The 14546-nt window shown below is 46.1% G+C and overlaps 1 protein-coding gene across 1 annotated transcript in view; it reads right to left on the reverse strand.

Moving 5' to 3' along the window:
- Positions 1 to 14546, reverse strand: part of LOC104624072 (voltage-dependent N-type calcium channel subunit alpha-1B-like) — a gene marked incomplete at both ends in the record, with an annotated part of 57951 nt that overhangs the window by 33138 nt on the left and 10267 nt on the right. The window contains 2 exons of the mRNA XM_010291338.1: positions 6923 to 7029; positions 12098 to 12165. Of these exons, the coding sequence (XP_010289640.1) occupies positions 6923 to 7029; positions 12098 to 12165 (175 nt within the window). The remainder of the gene's footprint in view (positions 1 to 6922; positions 7030 to 12097; positions 12166 to 14546) is intronic.

The raw sequence follows: 14546 nt of genomic DNA on the forward strand, positions 1-14546 counted from the left end.
GGGAGGAAACTCATACAGGCTGTGTCCTATCGAATGCAGACTGCAGCGTGCATCTTGGTAGGAGACCAGGCAAGCTTCAGAAAGTGTGGAAGCCACAGACACACCACCTTCTAGTTAACAGGGAAACAACCAAAGAATCAGAAATGGAACCAAACGGGAAAAAAATTAAAAGGTGAACCAAAAGCCACACGATGACATTAGGACTTTATGCCTCCGTATGCTATACTCACAGAGTGAAAGTCCTCCGCAGAAGTCATCTTTGGGACCTCAGGGCAGAGGTCTTTGCAGAAACTGGTGCTGATTGCTTTTATAGCCGTGCTGCGAATAATTATGTCAAAGTGGGAGCAGGATGCTAATCCCCACTCTGGCCCTGTGACACGGGGAAGAAGTCTTAGCAGGGAGAAGAGCCTGGGCTGGAGGGAGGACCCTGGACCACATCCAGAGAACCAAAACCCATCTGAGCCCCAGCAGCTGCTCCTGCTCGGTCCCTGCCTCGGGTTTGCTCTCCAGAGGCACCTACCGCTCTCCTCGGGCAGGCACAGGGACGTGCCGGAGCTCGGACCGTCCGGACGCGGCTCACTGCCTCCAAACACCACGGGTCTGCCGCAGCTTCGGCGGGGGATTACGCGTTATTGAAAGGGGCTTGGTGTAGTTCACAAGTGATTTTGTAGATTCTCCTCCATCCACTGTTTGTATAAACGCCGTGATACATGGGGGGTTCTAGATACGGAAATGGCTGAATTACACAGTTTGTTCTTCCTTTGGCAGGGAATCTACAGGAAAACACGATTCCAAATATCTTTGATCTTGGATTGAGGGGTTAATTTTTTCATAAACAATGATTTTTATAAACCTACCTCCTCTGAAGAACCCTCCCTAAGACTGAAAAGAAAATCCCTTCACCTCCCAAATTTGCCTTTCCAGTTGCAGCATTTTTTCTCCTGCTTCCATGAGTTTCAATCAGTTAACAATGAATACCAGCAAACAGAAGGTCCAGTTAAAATCTGATATTCTTTGGATACCATGTAAGTTGAGTTTTAAATATACATTTATTTAAAATTAACAGATTATTCTGAACAGAAATGTTGGCCCAGGTAAAGTATATAACACAACAATCCAGAGTTCAAGGAATCTGGAACAAATATAAAACAAATTATGAAAAGCATCATGAAAGTTTTGCTTAGAGCAAATAATCTGCTGAACAGTCAGGTAAAGTATTTTGCCTAGACTGCAGTATTTCTATGTTTGTACCATGCCAAATGAGATGGGAGCAGGAGTCAAAGTGGGGCTGGCACGCCCTGCTTGCTTGCCAGGAAAATTATTGTCTCCAGGTTTCTCAAGATCCTTTTACTCTTTGGCTGGATACTGAACCCCCAGGATATCGACTACAACCTGCAGAGAACAAGCCCCTGACTGCACAAATGCCTCAAGTGTAGGTAAGAAATTTCTTTGGGCAAAACAGGTGGAAAACTCGTGATGGAGGAGAATGTACTGGGCTGCCCTGATCTACCTGAGAGTCAGCACCAACGCTGGGGAAATTTTGCTTTTAATTGCTGAAAGCAGATCTCGACATCCCTCAGCAGGAGGTTTGGAGGAACCTTTGCGTCTGTCCCTGCCTCATTTGGTGCAGTGCGGGACAGAGGCCACGCTCTGACGCTGCCAAGTATCCTTGTAACTTGGCCAGCCAACGTTATGCAAGACCTGCAGCACTCCGGGTTCACTCCTCTGCTCCCGTTGCTGGAGTCCGCTTTTTTGAACCGTAAATTTGACTAAATTTGTGCTGGAACTGCAGGGTGTAGAGCCACGAAGTGAAGACAGCCTCCTTTCCCAAAGCAAAATGACAGAAGTACTCAAGCTTTGCTTGATGCTACTTACCATCCATGAGGGACAGAGTACCAGAGAGTGCCTTTAGGTGTAGCTGAGTCACCGTTACACCAACAGCAAGGGCAAAAAGGTAAGCTAACACGAGGAATGACAGTACCTCACACATCAACACACTTCAGGGGAAAAATTACAGGGAAGAAATCACAGGCCAGCAAGAGAAAAAGAACACCTCTTCTAGTCTACACAACACCCAACACGTGACGTTTGTTTTATGGGCTGGGTGTTCAGGCACACTTCTTGCTGGGTTCTGTTGGTACTGACAGCCCAACAGGGATGTGGAAACACACCACAGTGTTCCCAAGACAAAAGGAAAATATGGAGCCTCTGAGGTGGAAAACGTCCTGGAGAAACAGAGCAACTCCCCCCCTGCCCTTCATCCCCAGACCTGTACAAAAGGGACAGACGCCTCTGAGAAGTCACTGTGAAATGATGTGCCACCTGTGTCTGCTCTTGGCACTTCTCTAACAAGTAGTCAGCTCGTCCACATTAACAGGCATGCAATTAAAATGCAAACTACTTTGAACCATGTGAGGGACCAGCAGAAACCAGTCAGAGCCTGGAGCGGGGAAGAGGTCTTTAGAGGTTGGAAGGTGGTGCTGGGAAGCATGTATAACTTTGAAAAACAGTAGTGGGCAATTCTATAGACAGTGCTTGGCTCTGGTGCCCACGTTGCATGAACTGTCTCTGCCACTTTCTACAAAGTTTCATCCACCACATCTGGGAAGTACTGCTCCCATCCAGAACTCGCACCCTATAACTTAAGCTTAAATAACCTCCTTGGGTCTGGCTACAACTGTAACCCATTACCACACGGAGTTAAAAAAGCCCCATAAGTAACTAAATGCAGAAAGTTTCACTCAGCATGACTTCAGCATAACTGCTTAGGGGGTTCCTACAAATTTACTATTTGCTTCCTGTTGTGATTGCTATTTTAAGACTTTTTCCAGGAAAAGGTGAAGAGCAGCCATTGGAAAAAGACATGGGCTGTGGGTTCCGGCTGAGCCGCAGCTTGTGACCTCTCCGGCTGGTCTGCTGGCCCGCGCTGGGCTGGCGTGCTTATCGCAGCCCCTTTTGTACGTGCCATTGGTGCATCTCTGGGCGGAATAGAAAAGGTGGAGGAGGAACCCAAATGCGGGGAATTCAGGCTTTGGGTTAGGCAAATACAGAAGATAAATCTGTGTTTGCTCCGGGGTCTTCACGTCACCCACGGGAATGAGCCTGACAGCTCTCCTTCCGCTGGTGCCTTTACAGTGGGATCACAAAGCGCTTTGCACATCCATCACCTGCGTAACTGCCCCCTTTTCCCCCTTCACCATTCTCGCTGCCCAGGAAGCTGCACCAATGGTTTGCTCTAAAGACCCGTCGGTCTGTACAGTCGCTCAGTTCAAGAGGCTGAGTGGTTTAAACATCGTACGAAACAGAGGGTCTTCAAGACAATGCTGGGCAGACTGAACAAACCCAGAAACTCACCTCCAGAAACAACAAAGCAAGGAAAATGCTAAACGGAAAACAAAACAAAAAAATTGACAAAAATAAGAATGAAACAATGGGCTCAAATTAAAACACAATAACACATGTTAAACAGATATTCTGTTTTAAACCAAACATTACAACAATGACAAGAACAATGTACCGTCCCAGCTTTTAACCTTGAAAAACCACAAAACAAAAAGGCCCTCTCAGGATAGAGTTCACCAGGTGAAAACGCAAACTGTGGTTGGACAAATCTGTTCAGATTCGGTCCCTTTGGCAGAGCAAAAGATAAACTACAGAAGTCCTGGGAGATCGATGCAGTAGGAGCTGCAAATCGAATGCAGGTAGAATATTGTAATAAAGCACTTCGTAATAAATATCTCAACTCCATTGTAATAAAGCACTTTGAGTAATAAATATCTCAACTCCATTGTAATAATGAGTATATTATTAAAACAGATCCCCATGACACGGTAGCGCTTCACCATCTATCAATCACAAAACACTTCACGGCCCACACAGCAGCCTGTTGCATGTGTAAGGGTGAAGGTACCTCTTCGAACCCTCCAAGCAAGCTGTCACCCTAAATAAGCAACCAGTTCCTTAAGTCCAGGGAATTACAGTTTGCAACTGATGCAATAAATAGAACATTTTCTGGAGCTCAGTTGTGAAGAGAGGCTGGAATAGCAGAGGAAAGCAGAAGAACCGGTGCAGATGAACTGCGGGCACAGGAGCATACGAACCACGAGCGCATGCTGTATTCCCACAGGAAAACTGCCCGAGGCCGAGGAGCAGGTACAAGACGCAGAGTATGCGATGGCTCAGGGGAAGATACACGCGCGCAGTCCTTGATGTAGGACTGACAAGGGAAAGAAGCAAAACGGCAGGCTCAGCACCTTGCTGGTGAAACAGCAGAACAACCGGTACGACTTTTCACCAGACTCAGCCCCAGGATGGCTTTATGACCTCTGTGGGAGGTGGACAAGCATGCCAGGAACATGAACATCATGACTAAGGAAATGCAAGTCATGGTGCCCTCTGGTAACACCTAAAAGACCTGTTTTGATTGATGCAGGTAGAAAAAACATGTATGTTTTCAGAACATTGATCCATGCTAATAGATGCCTGTTGTTATAGAAATTCCTTTTCATATGTTACAAAAGTAAAATCAAATTCTAAAACTAATGAATTATTCTTTCGGAGAAAATGGAAATATAAACTGGTAGGGTGGACCCACCTTTGCAGCAGGCCTTTGGTAGCTCAGTCCCAGTTTTTCCCAGCCCCTGCTTGCCACCCACTTAGGGGTACACAAGCTCTATGGGTGTTGTCTTTTTGCAGTGATATTTCCACATCCCAAAAAATCCTGTTTCCAAGCATCCCCAGCACGTTTTCATTCTTGGTATGTCCAGCTCTGAATGACTTGAGAGGCTCGATCTGACAGGTCTTGCCATCCACACGGCATCTGCTTCGTCTTCAGCACCGCCGTGTAGCTTCAGACCATAAGAAATGTAGAAATGGCTGTCAGCCACGGGTCCCTATCATCAGCCCTACTGGACCGGATAAAGGTATCGAAGGGGTAGGTGTTGCAAACCTGAAAGCTGTAGCTACTAAGCCCCTTTGGAGTTCACTGTGGATGTATTTATGTATTAATCAAATCATCTTTTGGATAATCAATCAGCAATCCATCCATACACTTATTTCTCTCTCAGAAAACATCTAACTTCTCCCTTGCCTTCTCCTCTATGTCATTATCCATTTGGTCGTCAACCTATTGACCTTGGCGCGTTCTTTTTCCAAACTAAAGTCCTGCAAGCTTTGCGAGAGGCCTCGTAAGCACCGCGCTGGCACTGAAGGAGGGATAGTGAGAAGTCACGCAAGGGTTGTTAGGTGGTGGCTCCCACGCAGCATGCATGGTGTTGTCACGGTTAGTAGATGTGGAAGCAATCGATTGCACTTTCAAACGTGTTCACTTGTAAGCCTAATTATCTGCCTGTACAAATGTGGCATGTAGGGATCTGGGCAGATATTTGAGGCAAAATAAGCAGAAATCCACAATTTTGTACTCACTTTCAATTGTGGCCACAAAACTCACCCTGTGATATTGAAAACCAGGTGAAAGCCTGGTGAAAAATCATGGAATAAGGTTATTTTAAGCAACCAACACTGTGGTATGAAATCTTAGCTCCATTAAAGTGTTGTGGGTTTTTCTTCTGGTTTCTAAGAAATCTCCACATGCACTATGCTTTTGATTAAAAAAGAAGAAAATATGCATCATTATCTTGCATCTTAAAATAACAGTATCAGGAAATTCATCAAAGAACACGAGCAAATATCCTCATTTGACTTCTTTTCAAGACTGGACAGGAAATCATTCTAAGAAAAGGATTACGTTCAAAACCAACAAACAGACATGGCATAAATAGGAACTGATTAAACCAATAATTGCAAAATAAATTAGTAAGAGGAATAAAATAGTCAAATTAATAATATTCTTTACCTTCACATATAATGAACTGGCTCCATTTGGCCTACTGTCTTTGATGTAGTGGATTAAACACCCACTAACAAGGGTCTCAAGAGATTTACAGCGAAGGAACAAGCAGGGATCCTGCTGTATTTCAGATAGTTTGGAATAAAATCGAACAGGAAATTTCTTTTTCTATGCTTGAGCTGCTCCAGCTTTTGGAGGTCTCCGCTGCAAAAGGGAGCCGGAAAACAGCAGCAGCTCTCAATAAAACGCACAACCAAATTTTTTGATGCTGGAAGTCCCGATAACTAAAATTCCGGAAAAGGTAAATGAACCCTTAAGAAGAACATACTTTTAAGCAAATCCACTCAAGATAGGCATGTCTCAAACACAGGCTCGTAACCCCAAGCAGGCAGAACTCTGCACTGACCTCCAGGCAAGTATTCCCACCTACATATTTATTTTTCACTCGTTTTAGGTCAATGTGTATGAAAAGGTGGGCCCTGAGGCACCGTTTCCTAAGGACTCTGGTGTCAGAATTTGTGCTTATGTCCACATCTGTGCAGGAACGCCTGCATCTGGAAACGCAGATTGATGTTTCTAGCTACAAACCAGCGACTGTTCGCATACCTGATTTTATTCAACCCAGCGCCCCTTCAAATGGCAAAGAGTGTTCAGGCATGTTTTTCAGCCTGATATTTAGGTGGATGCCTTCACACTTGAATTCTTGAAGCAGAGATCATTAAAGAACAGTTAATACATTATGTGCACACATAACTCTCGTAATTAAAAATCCAAAGTGAAATGTTAACACTTCACCTGGTGAAATCTATCCTAGGGCAGCTTAAAAAAATCCTAAAATACAGTTATTTATAACAAGGCAAAAGATGAGGTGTTACAAAGAAAAACAAATTGAAAGAAAAAATCAAATTCCTCGTTAAGCGATCAGCGCTGATGTATTCAGTCAACCTAAAGCCCTGTCAAGTAACAGAGACGGCATAAAAGGGCTCACAGAGTACTGTGGGATGCTCCACTTGAACAGACACTGAAAAACAGAAACCAAATGATAAATTTCCCAAATAATAAAATAATGCTTACGCGGCTATGGAAATGTTAGCTGCAGACATGGGGCTGACTTCTGCCACTTCCTTGGCCTTTTGCAGCGCGAGCTTTTGGTTGGTGGCTTCCTCCATCTCCTCCTCGTCCTGGAGCCAAAAAACAAGAGAGATCAGAGCATGCATCACGTAATGACAATAACCAGAGCTCCCCAAGGCACAGATCGTATGTGACCGTCACTGTTACACTGTGAGAACTGTGGAAATTCATTAAAATAAGGCAGAATTTCACAACTTCTTGCAAGGACTCCTGGGTAGAGCAACAGCTTGGTGGAGATGAGAAACGCAAGGTTTGGTCAAGTGCTCAGTGCGTTTTTACCAAGAACACATCTCTCTTGCAAAGCTTTCTTACCTCTCTTGGGTCTTCTCTTATCACTTAGCATTTGGGTAGGAGACTATGGCAGAGCAGGGAGAAACCTGACTACGAGTGTGACATTTCTGGGGTGAAGGGAGCCCCATTTATCTCAGTGTTGCATGTGTAATAACACACCAGTTTTACCCCAGATATTTCCACTTATTTCAGTTGAATCACTGAGGGCTTAAAGGCTGAAAGCAGAAAGGAGGAGCCATATTAAAGCATAAACTCAAGCATAAATCAGAAAGATGGTTACGTTCATGCTTTCTGTGTAGCCCCAAATCACGTGGATTTTTAACCTCTGTTGGCACTGCAAGCTCCCGCAGACTAGAGCTGTGATTTATTTCCTCCTATCTGGTGTAATGACAAGAGAAATTCTGCTCAGATTCAAACTACAGGATCTTAAGCAATGAGATGGGGGCAAAAGGCAAAGAAACAGCCTGGTTCATCTTCAGTGGTCATCTAGGTTAAATTTCCTTTGAACTTTCTAGCCAGTCAAATTAGACAGTAAAATCATGGCAGGATAAACACAGACCCTCTGATGGCAAAATCAGCATCACACATATTCAAAGAATAACCACACGTCAAGATGAGAGCAGTCACAGGCTCTTCTGTCAAACTTTATGAAATGCCACGGGTCTACCTCTGCTCTTCAGAGGTAATGCGGTGAAAGAGTTATGCTTAAAATAATGAAAGCAGACAGTAAGACATCTTTGAAGACAAGCTTTGAAATAGGAAGTCATGTAGATTTATCCATCTTGAATACCATATGCATAAACAACTCCTTGCTCTGACTCTGGTGTTATCTGTTTAATCTGAATTAATTTTGAAACTGTTTCTCTTTCCTCCTTTGGAAAGAAAATAAAATGATAGAAAATTAATTTTTAAAATCTGCTACCATTAAAGCTTCTGTCTTTTTCCCCTTTCCAAATATTAGCAGACCTATAACAAATAAATTCCTACTGTAGTGAATGAAGAACCTGAGACAGGCCATGAAAAAAAGCCCTGCTAAACAATTACACAAAGTCAGTATTTCTCAACCACCAACCACCAGTAAATCTATCAATGGTTGGAACCTTATTGTAAATCATGAGTATCTGCAGAATATGAATCTTCGAGGAATAAGGTCCCCAATAAGAAGGCTTTTAAGGTTTTCCTTTCATTCAGAAGGTATCTTCAAGTTGTTTTTTCTCTTGAGGACTCTCTAGCAATGTTAAAATTACATACATTCAAAGGCTCTTGATTTTTCCTTCATTGCACCTAAAGCACCAGGTGCAGTTTTTACCATCTTTTTAAAATTTGTAGCTTGAACTCCGTTCTCCCTTGTTCATGAGTAATTCTGCTGGATTCAATATCTCAAAGCAACAGCAGAAAATATCCATTGTCATTATAAACACAGTCATCCCTAACTCAGCACAAGTACACTCTTCAGCAGATGAATGCTTAAGAATATTTCTGTAGCTCCTTCCACCCAGAGAGTGCAGATCACTACAAAAATTAATTAATTTTTTGCCCGATTCTTACACTGCAAGGTCTCACTGGGACACAGGCTCATCTTGTTCTGCGTGCAGGGGTGTAAGAGTGCATGACTGAAGCCAGCTCTGAGCTGTGACGAGAGCATCCATCCATCCATCCATCCATCCATCCATCCATCCATCCATCCATCCATCCATCCACCCACCAACCCATCCCACCTTCCACCAACAGCCCAGCTCTGGCAGCTCAACTGTCACCACCATTATATAGGGACAAGCACAAATAAAGGCCCTTCCTATAAGGACATGTCTCTTCTACATTTCCTTTCTCTTCTCTAGAGCTCTAAAACTTCATTTAAACCACACAGTTTATCGCCTGGCAAAATCCATCTTTGGTGCTACCCATAACGATGTGCATGGTTAACACTGACTGTTCTTTATTAAGTTCACCCAATTAAACCAGTCTCCATTGGGAAGGAGGAGGAGGGGTCTTCACGGCTGTAAGACTCTTGTCTTTGCCGCTCACTTCGGGGGATTTCTCAACTTCTTTATATATATTTTTATATAAAATTCACCCATCTCTCCTATCCCACATTGCATGTTTTCAGACTGCTTTCTCAGGGACTGCTGGCGGTGCAGAGATCAGCGAACACGCTTTGTGCTTTAGGATATTTAGGAAAATAAAGGGTCACCTGTGGCGGCTTTACATGCCAGTTTGGTGAGGATAAAGAACAAACTGCCCTGTGTCACCGATGACATTGTGGGATGGTCAGCGGAGAGAAGATTTTAAAAGCAGATTTTGGGGGCAATTTTAGATTCCACTCTGAATAAGCGAACAGGAAGAAAAACCTGCCGATACTTGGAAAAAACTAGAGGGTAAGCAACCCAAAGAGATTCAGGGCAGTTCTGAGAAAGCACTAGGAATTACGTTGGCAGAGTTTAAGTCAGCGATAAGGGAGAGCCAGCACAGAGAGAGGAGGAGAGGGACCTGGGGACAGAGAGACAGAGGCTGGAGAACAGATTCTTTATCTATTCAAAGCAAAGAAGGTGATTCCCGTCCCCCCCCCAATGCGTCATTCCAAAGTACTGGCGAGTTTTGTAACACAGTTGGATGATCAAGCTTAAGTTAAATATAGTTACAATTCTGATAACTTCTCTTGCAGGTCACAAGGCCTAGCTGAGCCTACCGAGAAATGTTCAGATGCCACGATAAGAGAAGCCCAAATTAGCATCCAGAAGGGGAAATGTTGGTTGAAATGTTTCGGTCCTGAAGGTTAGCTGGAGAGCTTTCTGTCTTTCCACAACACAGGCAGTTGCAAACTGCTTATGGTTTTCCCACGTTGTACACCGCACCGATCTCGATCAGTTTTACAGCGTAAATGTCAAGAACGTCTCCTGAGATCAACTGACTCCCAAGTAACTTCATTACACCTCTGGGCCATTTTTGGTTTTGCATTATCATATTTACTTAGCAATAAACCCCTCATTCTCCAGGTACGCTATATAATTGAATTACTTTTATCTTTTTCCTCTTCTTTTGAAAGCCCGAGTGATTTTTTGGGATCATAAATAAAATGAAAGCAGAAAAAGAGTTTCTCAAGAAGCTTTACGATTTGGCAATGCCGCTGAATCCATCAATATTTAATTATACTTTACAAACACCAACAAAGTCGGGTTTCTAACTGTCCCAGTCAGCTGCTGAAATATTCACAAGAAAGCACTAAAAGGATTAGAAAGAAGTCGAATGAGCTTCGTTATCCAAGAATTGTGCTGGGTCTGATCCTTCCTCTTTGCAAGGGATGCCCGGAAATCTCCTGAAGAGGCTGGGGGGATGCATGCCTCTGGGCTGGAGATTTCTGTGGGCTTTAGAAAGAACAGAAACGGCTGAGCTGCTGTAAGGGGAAAAACTTCCCAGAAAAAAACCCCAAACAAACACTGAGAGCCATTAAGCAGAGGCCTGAGCTGCACTGTAAGAGGGGAGGGATGCAGAACCTGGTCTCAGAGGCAGAGGAACATTTATGATACACCTGAGAGCCACCAGCCCCTGCGCTGGCTATCGGCTGTCAGGAAACAAGGCTCCAGTCATAGCTGGAAGCTGAAGCCAGTCAGGCAGCTCCACAGCAGAAAAGGAGAGCTGGTAAAGACAAGCTCAGCTGCGACAGAGATGTGGATTTTAACTGGGAATGGTTGGCCGCTTTGCTCTTCGGCAGCTGGAGCGGGGGAGGAAACTCCTAGAGGTCTCTGTGTCCCTGAACTGCGGAGTTGCATCGCGTATCCATGAACTACTGCACCTTCCTACGACTCTAAAAAGAGAAAGCGTCCTTGCCCACTGCTGCATAAGCACGTGGTTAGTGGTCCTCTTATCCCATAAGGAGTATATAAGCTAAAGCTTGTAAAACACAACCCCTAAGGTGGGTGCGGCGCTCCTTTCGCCACCAGCGGGTCACCGTGACTTGCGGCGATGGCAGCAGCGCAGCAACGGGGTGTGCAGGATTTTTATCCGCTTGGTGAGAACGAGCTAGAAATGTGCAAACGAGACCTAACGCTGCCTCATAAACACAACTGAGTACGCTACAACGAGAAATCAAAAGTAGGTAATAATACGAATACAAACTGCAGCGCTTACAGTCCCTCCCGCGCGATACCAAGGCTGCAAGTTTTTCTCCATAGGGAATGCTCCGCTATAAAGCTGCGCATTACAGTAAAGTTATGTTGGTGTTGTTTCGATCTCTTGCCAGGACCTGGCTTTCTGCCCGTGCTTGGGCTGGTGCCTCCGATTTCTCTTGCACCTGGTGAGAAGCAGGAAGGTTGTAACACCTTCACTAAGTATTCACAACAGCCCCTGCAAGTTGTTTTCCAGGGAGTTGATTGGAGAAAATTCTTTGATTCATCCCAAAACTCAGCAAGGTATGAAACATTGGCGTGAGACAGCAAAACCAGCACTACAACACCTGCGTTTCCCCATGTCGAAGCTTCAAGCCAGCCAAAACCCCTTAATTGCTTCGCCTCTGCTCTTCAAAAGAGCAAATGCTATGAATGCCTCTGCACCTCCATGCAGCATGAGCATGAGGTGGGCAACATCCACTGCCCACTCTGTGACAAAATGAAACTAAAGAACATGAAATAGTCCACTGAAACAAGCCTGAAAAAAACCAAACCTGAGCAAGAATAAAACTCTAGGTCCCTCTCTGCAATGCAAACTGGTAAAGAGAGATACGGCATGAACAGGCTCTAGAGGAAACCTCAGGGCGCCTGGAAGGGTCGGTAACGTGTGCTTTAGATCCAGCAGCGTGGTCTAAGTTTGAAGAAACAGAAGCCTCATACATACCTTGGTCAGCTCTTGGGCATTTGCCAGATTGTCAACCGCGATAGCCAGGAAGACATTCAGGAGCGTATCTTTTGGGGAGCGGTTAAGGAAAAAAATCTTCACGCAGCAGATGGAGTAAACTGTTCCCCTTCTGCTGTCACTGCCCTTCTTTCCCCGCTCACGACCACTGCGGATTGAGCCCCCGCACCACTGCTTTGCCTTCGCTTCCGACCCACCCACCTCTGCCGGGAGGCAGCTCTGCAGCCCAGCTGGACACCCACGTCCCCCCTCCCCAGCACACGCCCCTGCTGAGGACACACGCACGTGCTGAGCGGAGGGGCTTTGCACCGCCGTAGGTACAACCGGAACGGGACCACGTGGTGGTCCCAGAGGCACGACGGCCCCCCTTCTTTCGTTGCAGAAAATCCACACCGACGGTCCTGCCCATACACACACACACACACAGAGGATTTCACCTTCATTTTTCCCTCTTCTTTAAAAGGACAGCCGGTAGAGGTCCTGAAAATGGGTCCTTTTAAAGCCAACTTTTGCATAATATAGACATATAGCTATATAAAGGCATCGGGTACCATGAAAAAGTTAAGCTTGGGTCACTGCTGCCTTACATATTGGTGGGGGGAAACCGTCATGACTTATCATGCTGAAGTTGATATGACAATTAGACCACCACAGACATCCTCTATGCTGAATGCTGCAGCATCACGCAGAGCACAGCTACAGAAGAGCCTGTTAGCAGGACACCCAGCCCGAGCTAACGAGCTCTGACGGGAAATGGGCCATTAGTCCAGGCCAAATCACATGTAGCCCAGCTAAACAACTGCCAGTGCCCACACTAGCCTGGATCTCTCTGCAGAGCACTGCATTATATCACTAAGACATAACATTTCCCTATAATTATTTATTCATATTTTATTTTCATTTTTCCACTTAATGATTTCAGCTATTTCTTGTCCCTTCATATATTTTATTGTTGTTATTCCAACTATGCACCTGCGAAACAGCCCCAAAACAACTGTAAATCAGATACCTATGCAAATGAAAGGAGAGCAAGCGAAGGAAAACCAAGTCTAAACTACTCTTCAAGAAGAAAAAGCATTTTGCTCGTGCACATTACCTGGCGACAGGAGAGTGAGTCACTCCGTAGCCGCGTAAAGCTACGATTGCTCCTCTAAACGTGAACGTACATGAGAATGAAGTTGACCTCCTGAGTATTTACCCTCTGGAGATTCGCAAAGGCTTTAACAGCAACGTGCTGCTACTGCGCTCGTACTGCGCCGTCGTCACCACAGCCACATGCAGGTCCCCGCCAGCTGAGTGGAGCCACTGCGGCAGTTTTAGGCCACAAATCCAGTTATTTCTGTTGGGTTAACGTGTCCCGTGTTTCAGACTGTGGGTTGGAAGCAACGCCCAAAGCAGCGACGCAGGACTGAGGGGCGTCCTGCGCGTGGGGGAGCCAGGCAATCGCTCCGGCGAGGGGAGGAGAGGCGCCGGCTGCCAGGACGCTGGCGATCCTGCGACCAGGCGTTGGGAAACCTTGGCCTCGGCGCGCTCCGATTGCTTTCCATTGCTCCGAAGGATGCCTGGAGGAGGCAGCTGTGGTGCCGCCACGAGCAGAGGAGCCGGCAGCGGTGCGAGGCTGATTCACCCGCTGCCCCTCTCTCTGCTCGGGGGGGGCCAGAAATCCTGGTGCTCCAGCAGCCTCCGGGCAGCAGGCTGGCTGCGGGCGCTGCTGGCTCTGGAGCCGTTGCCCCACGTTGGCATGGCATCAGTTTTCCCAGGGCAGCCAGGGACCAAAGTCGGCCCAAACAACCAGCCCAAAGCTTCTTTCCCTCTCAAGAGCTTTTACCAAACCTAACTCAGCCAGGACTTCAGAACCAGACGTTCACATCCCTAATTCCCATTGGGAGGAGCGTCTCCAGAGCCTGAACGCCTGTCAAAACTAGAGCCTCTGCTTGTGACAGCGGAAGGCAGGAGCTGTATGTCATCTCTTCGGATGCATCTGCATCCTGACTGCCAAACCCTGCAGAGGACAGGACGTGGAGCCCCAGCGTTTCTCCAGGCAAAGGCCAGGTCATCCATCAGGTTTTCTCCACGTCATGTAACACGGGATGGAGGCTTTTATGACGCAAAGATGATTCCTCTGGGGCAGACAGAGATTTGAAATGTGATGCCCATCAATTGCTCCTTCCTCCGTTCCAGCAGAACGGCGAGGAGCGCGGGGTGGGAACACCTCAGCCCCTGTGAGCCCAGCGGGTAAAAAACAAGAAAAAGGGAAAGATGACACTGAAATGATCACCCCCCTCCCACGCTGAAGTCACAGCTCAATCAGCTTTTCATTTGCAAAGATTTCCCCATTTCCTTTTAACCGAGGGTTGGCAAGAAGGAGGTGTCACCTGTGGGCTGGGGGTGCCGGCAGGGGTGCGGGGGCACCACTGCCCGCGGCACTGCC

Source organism: Phaethon lepturus, unplaced genomic scaffold (assembly GCF_000687285.1).
Source record: "Phaethon lepturus isolate BGI_N335 unplaced genomic scaffold, ASM68728v1 scaffold19167, whole genome shotgun sequence".
NCBI classification, from domain to species: Eukaryota; Metazoa; Chordata; class Aves; order Phaethontiformes; family Phaethontidae; genus Phaethon; species Phaethon lepturus.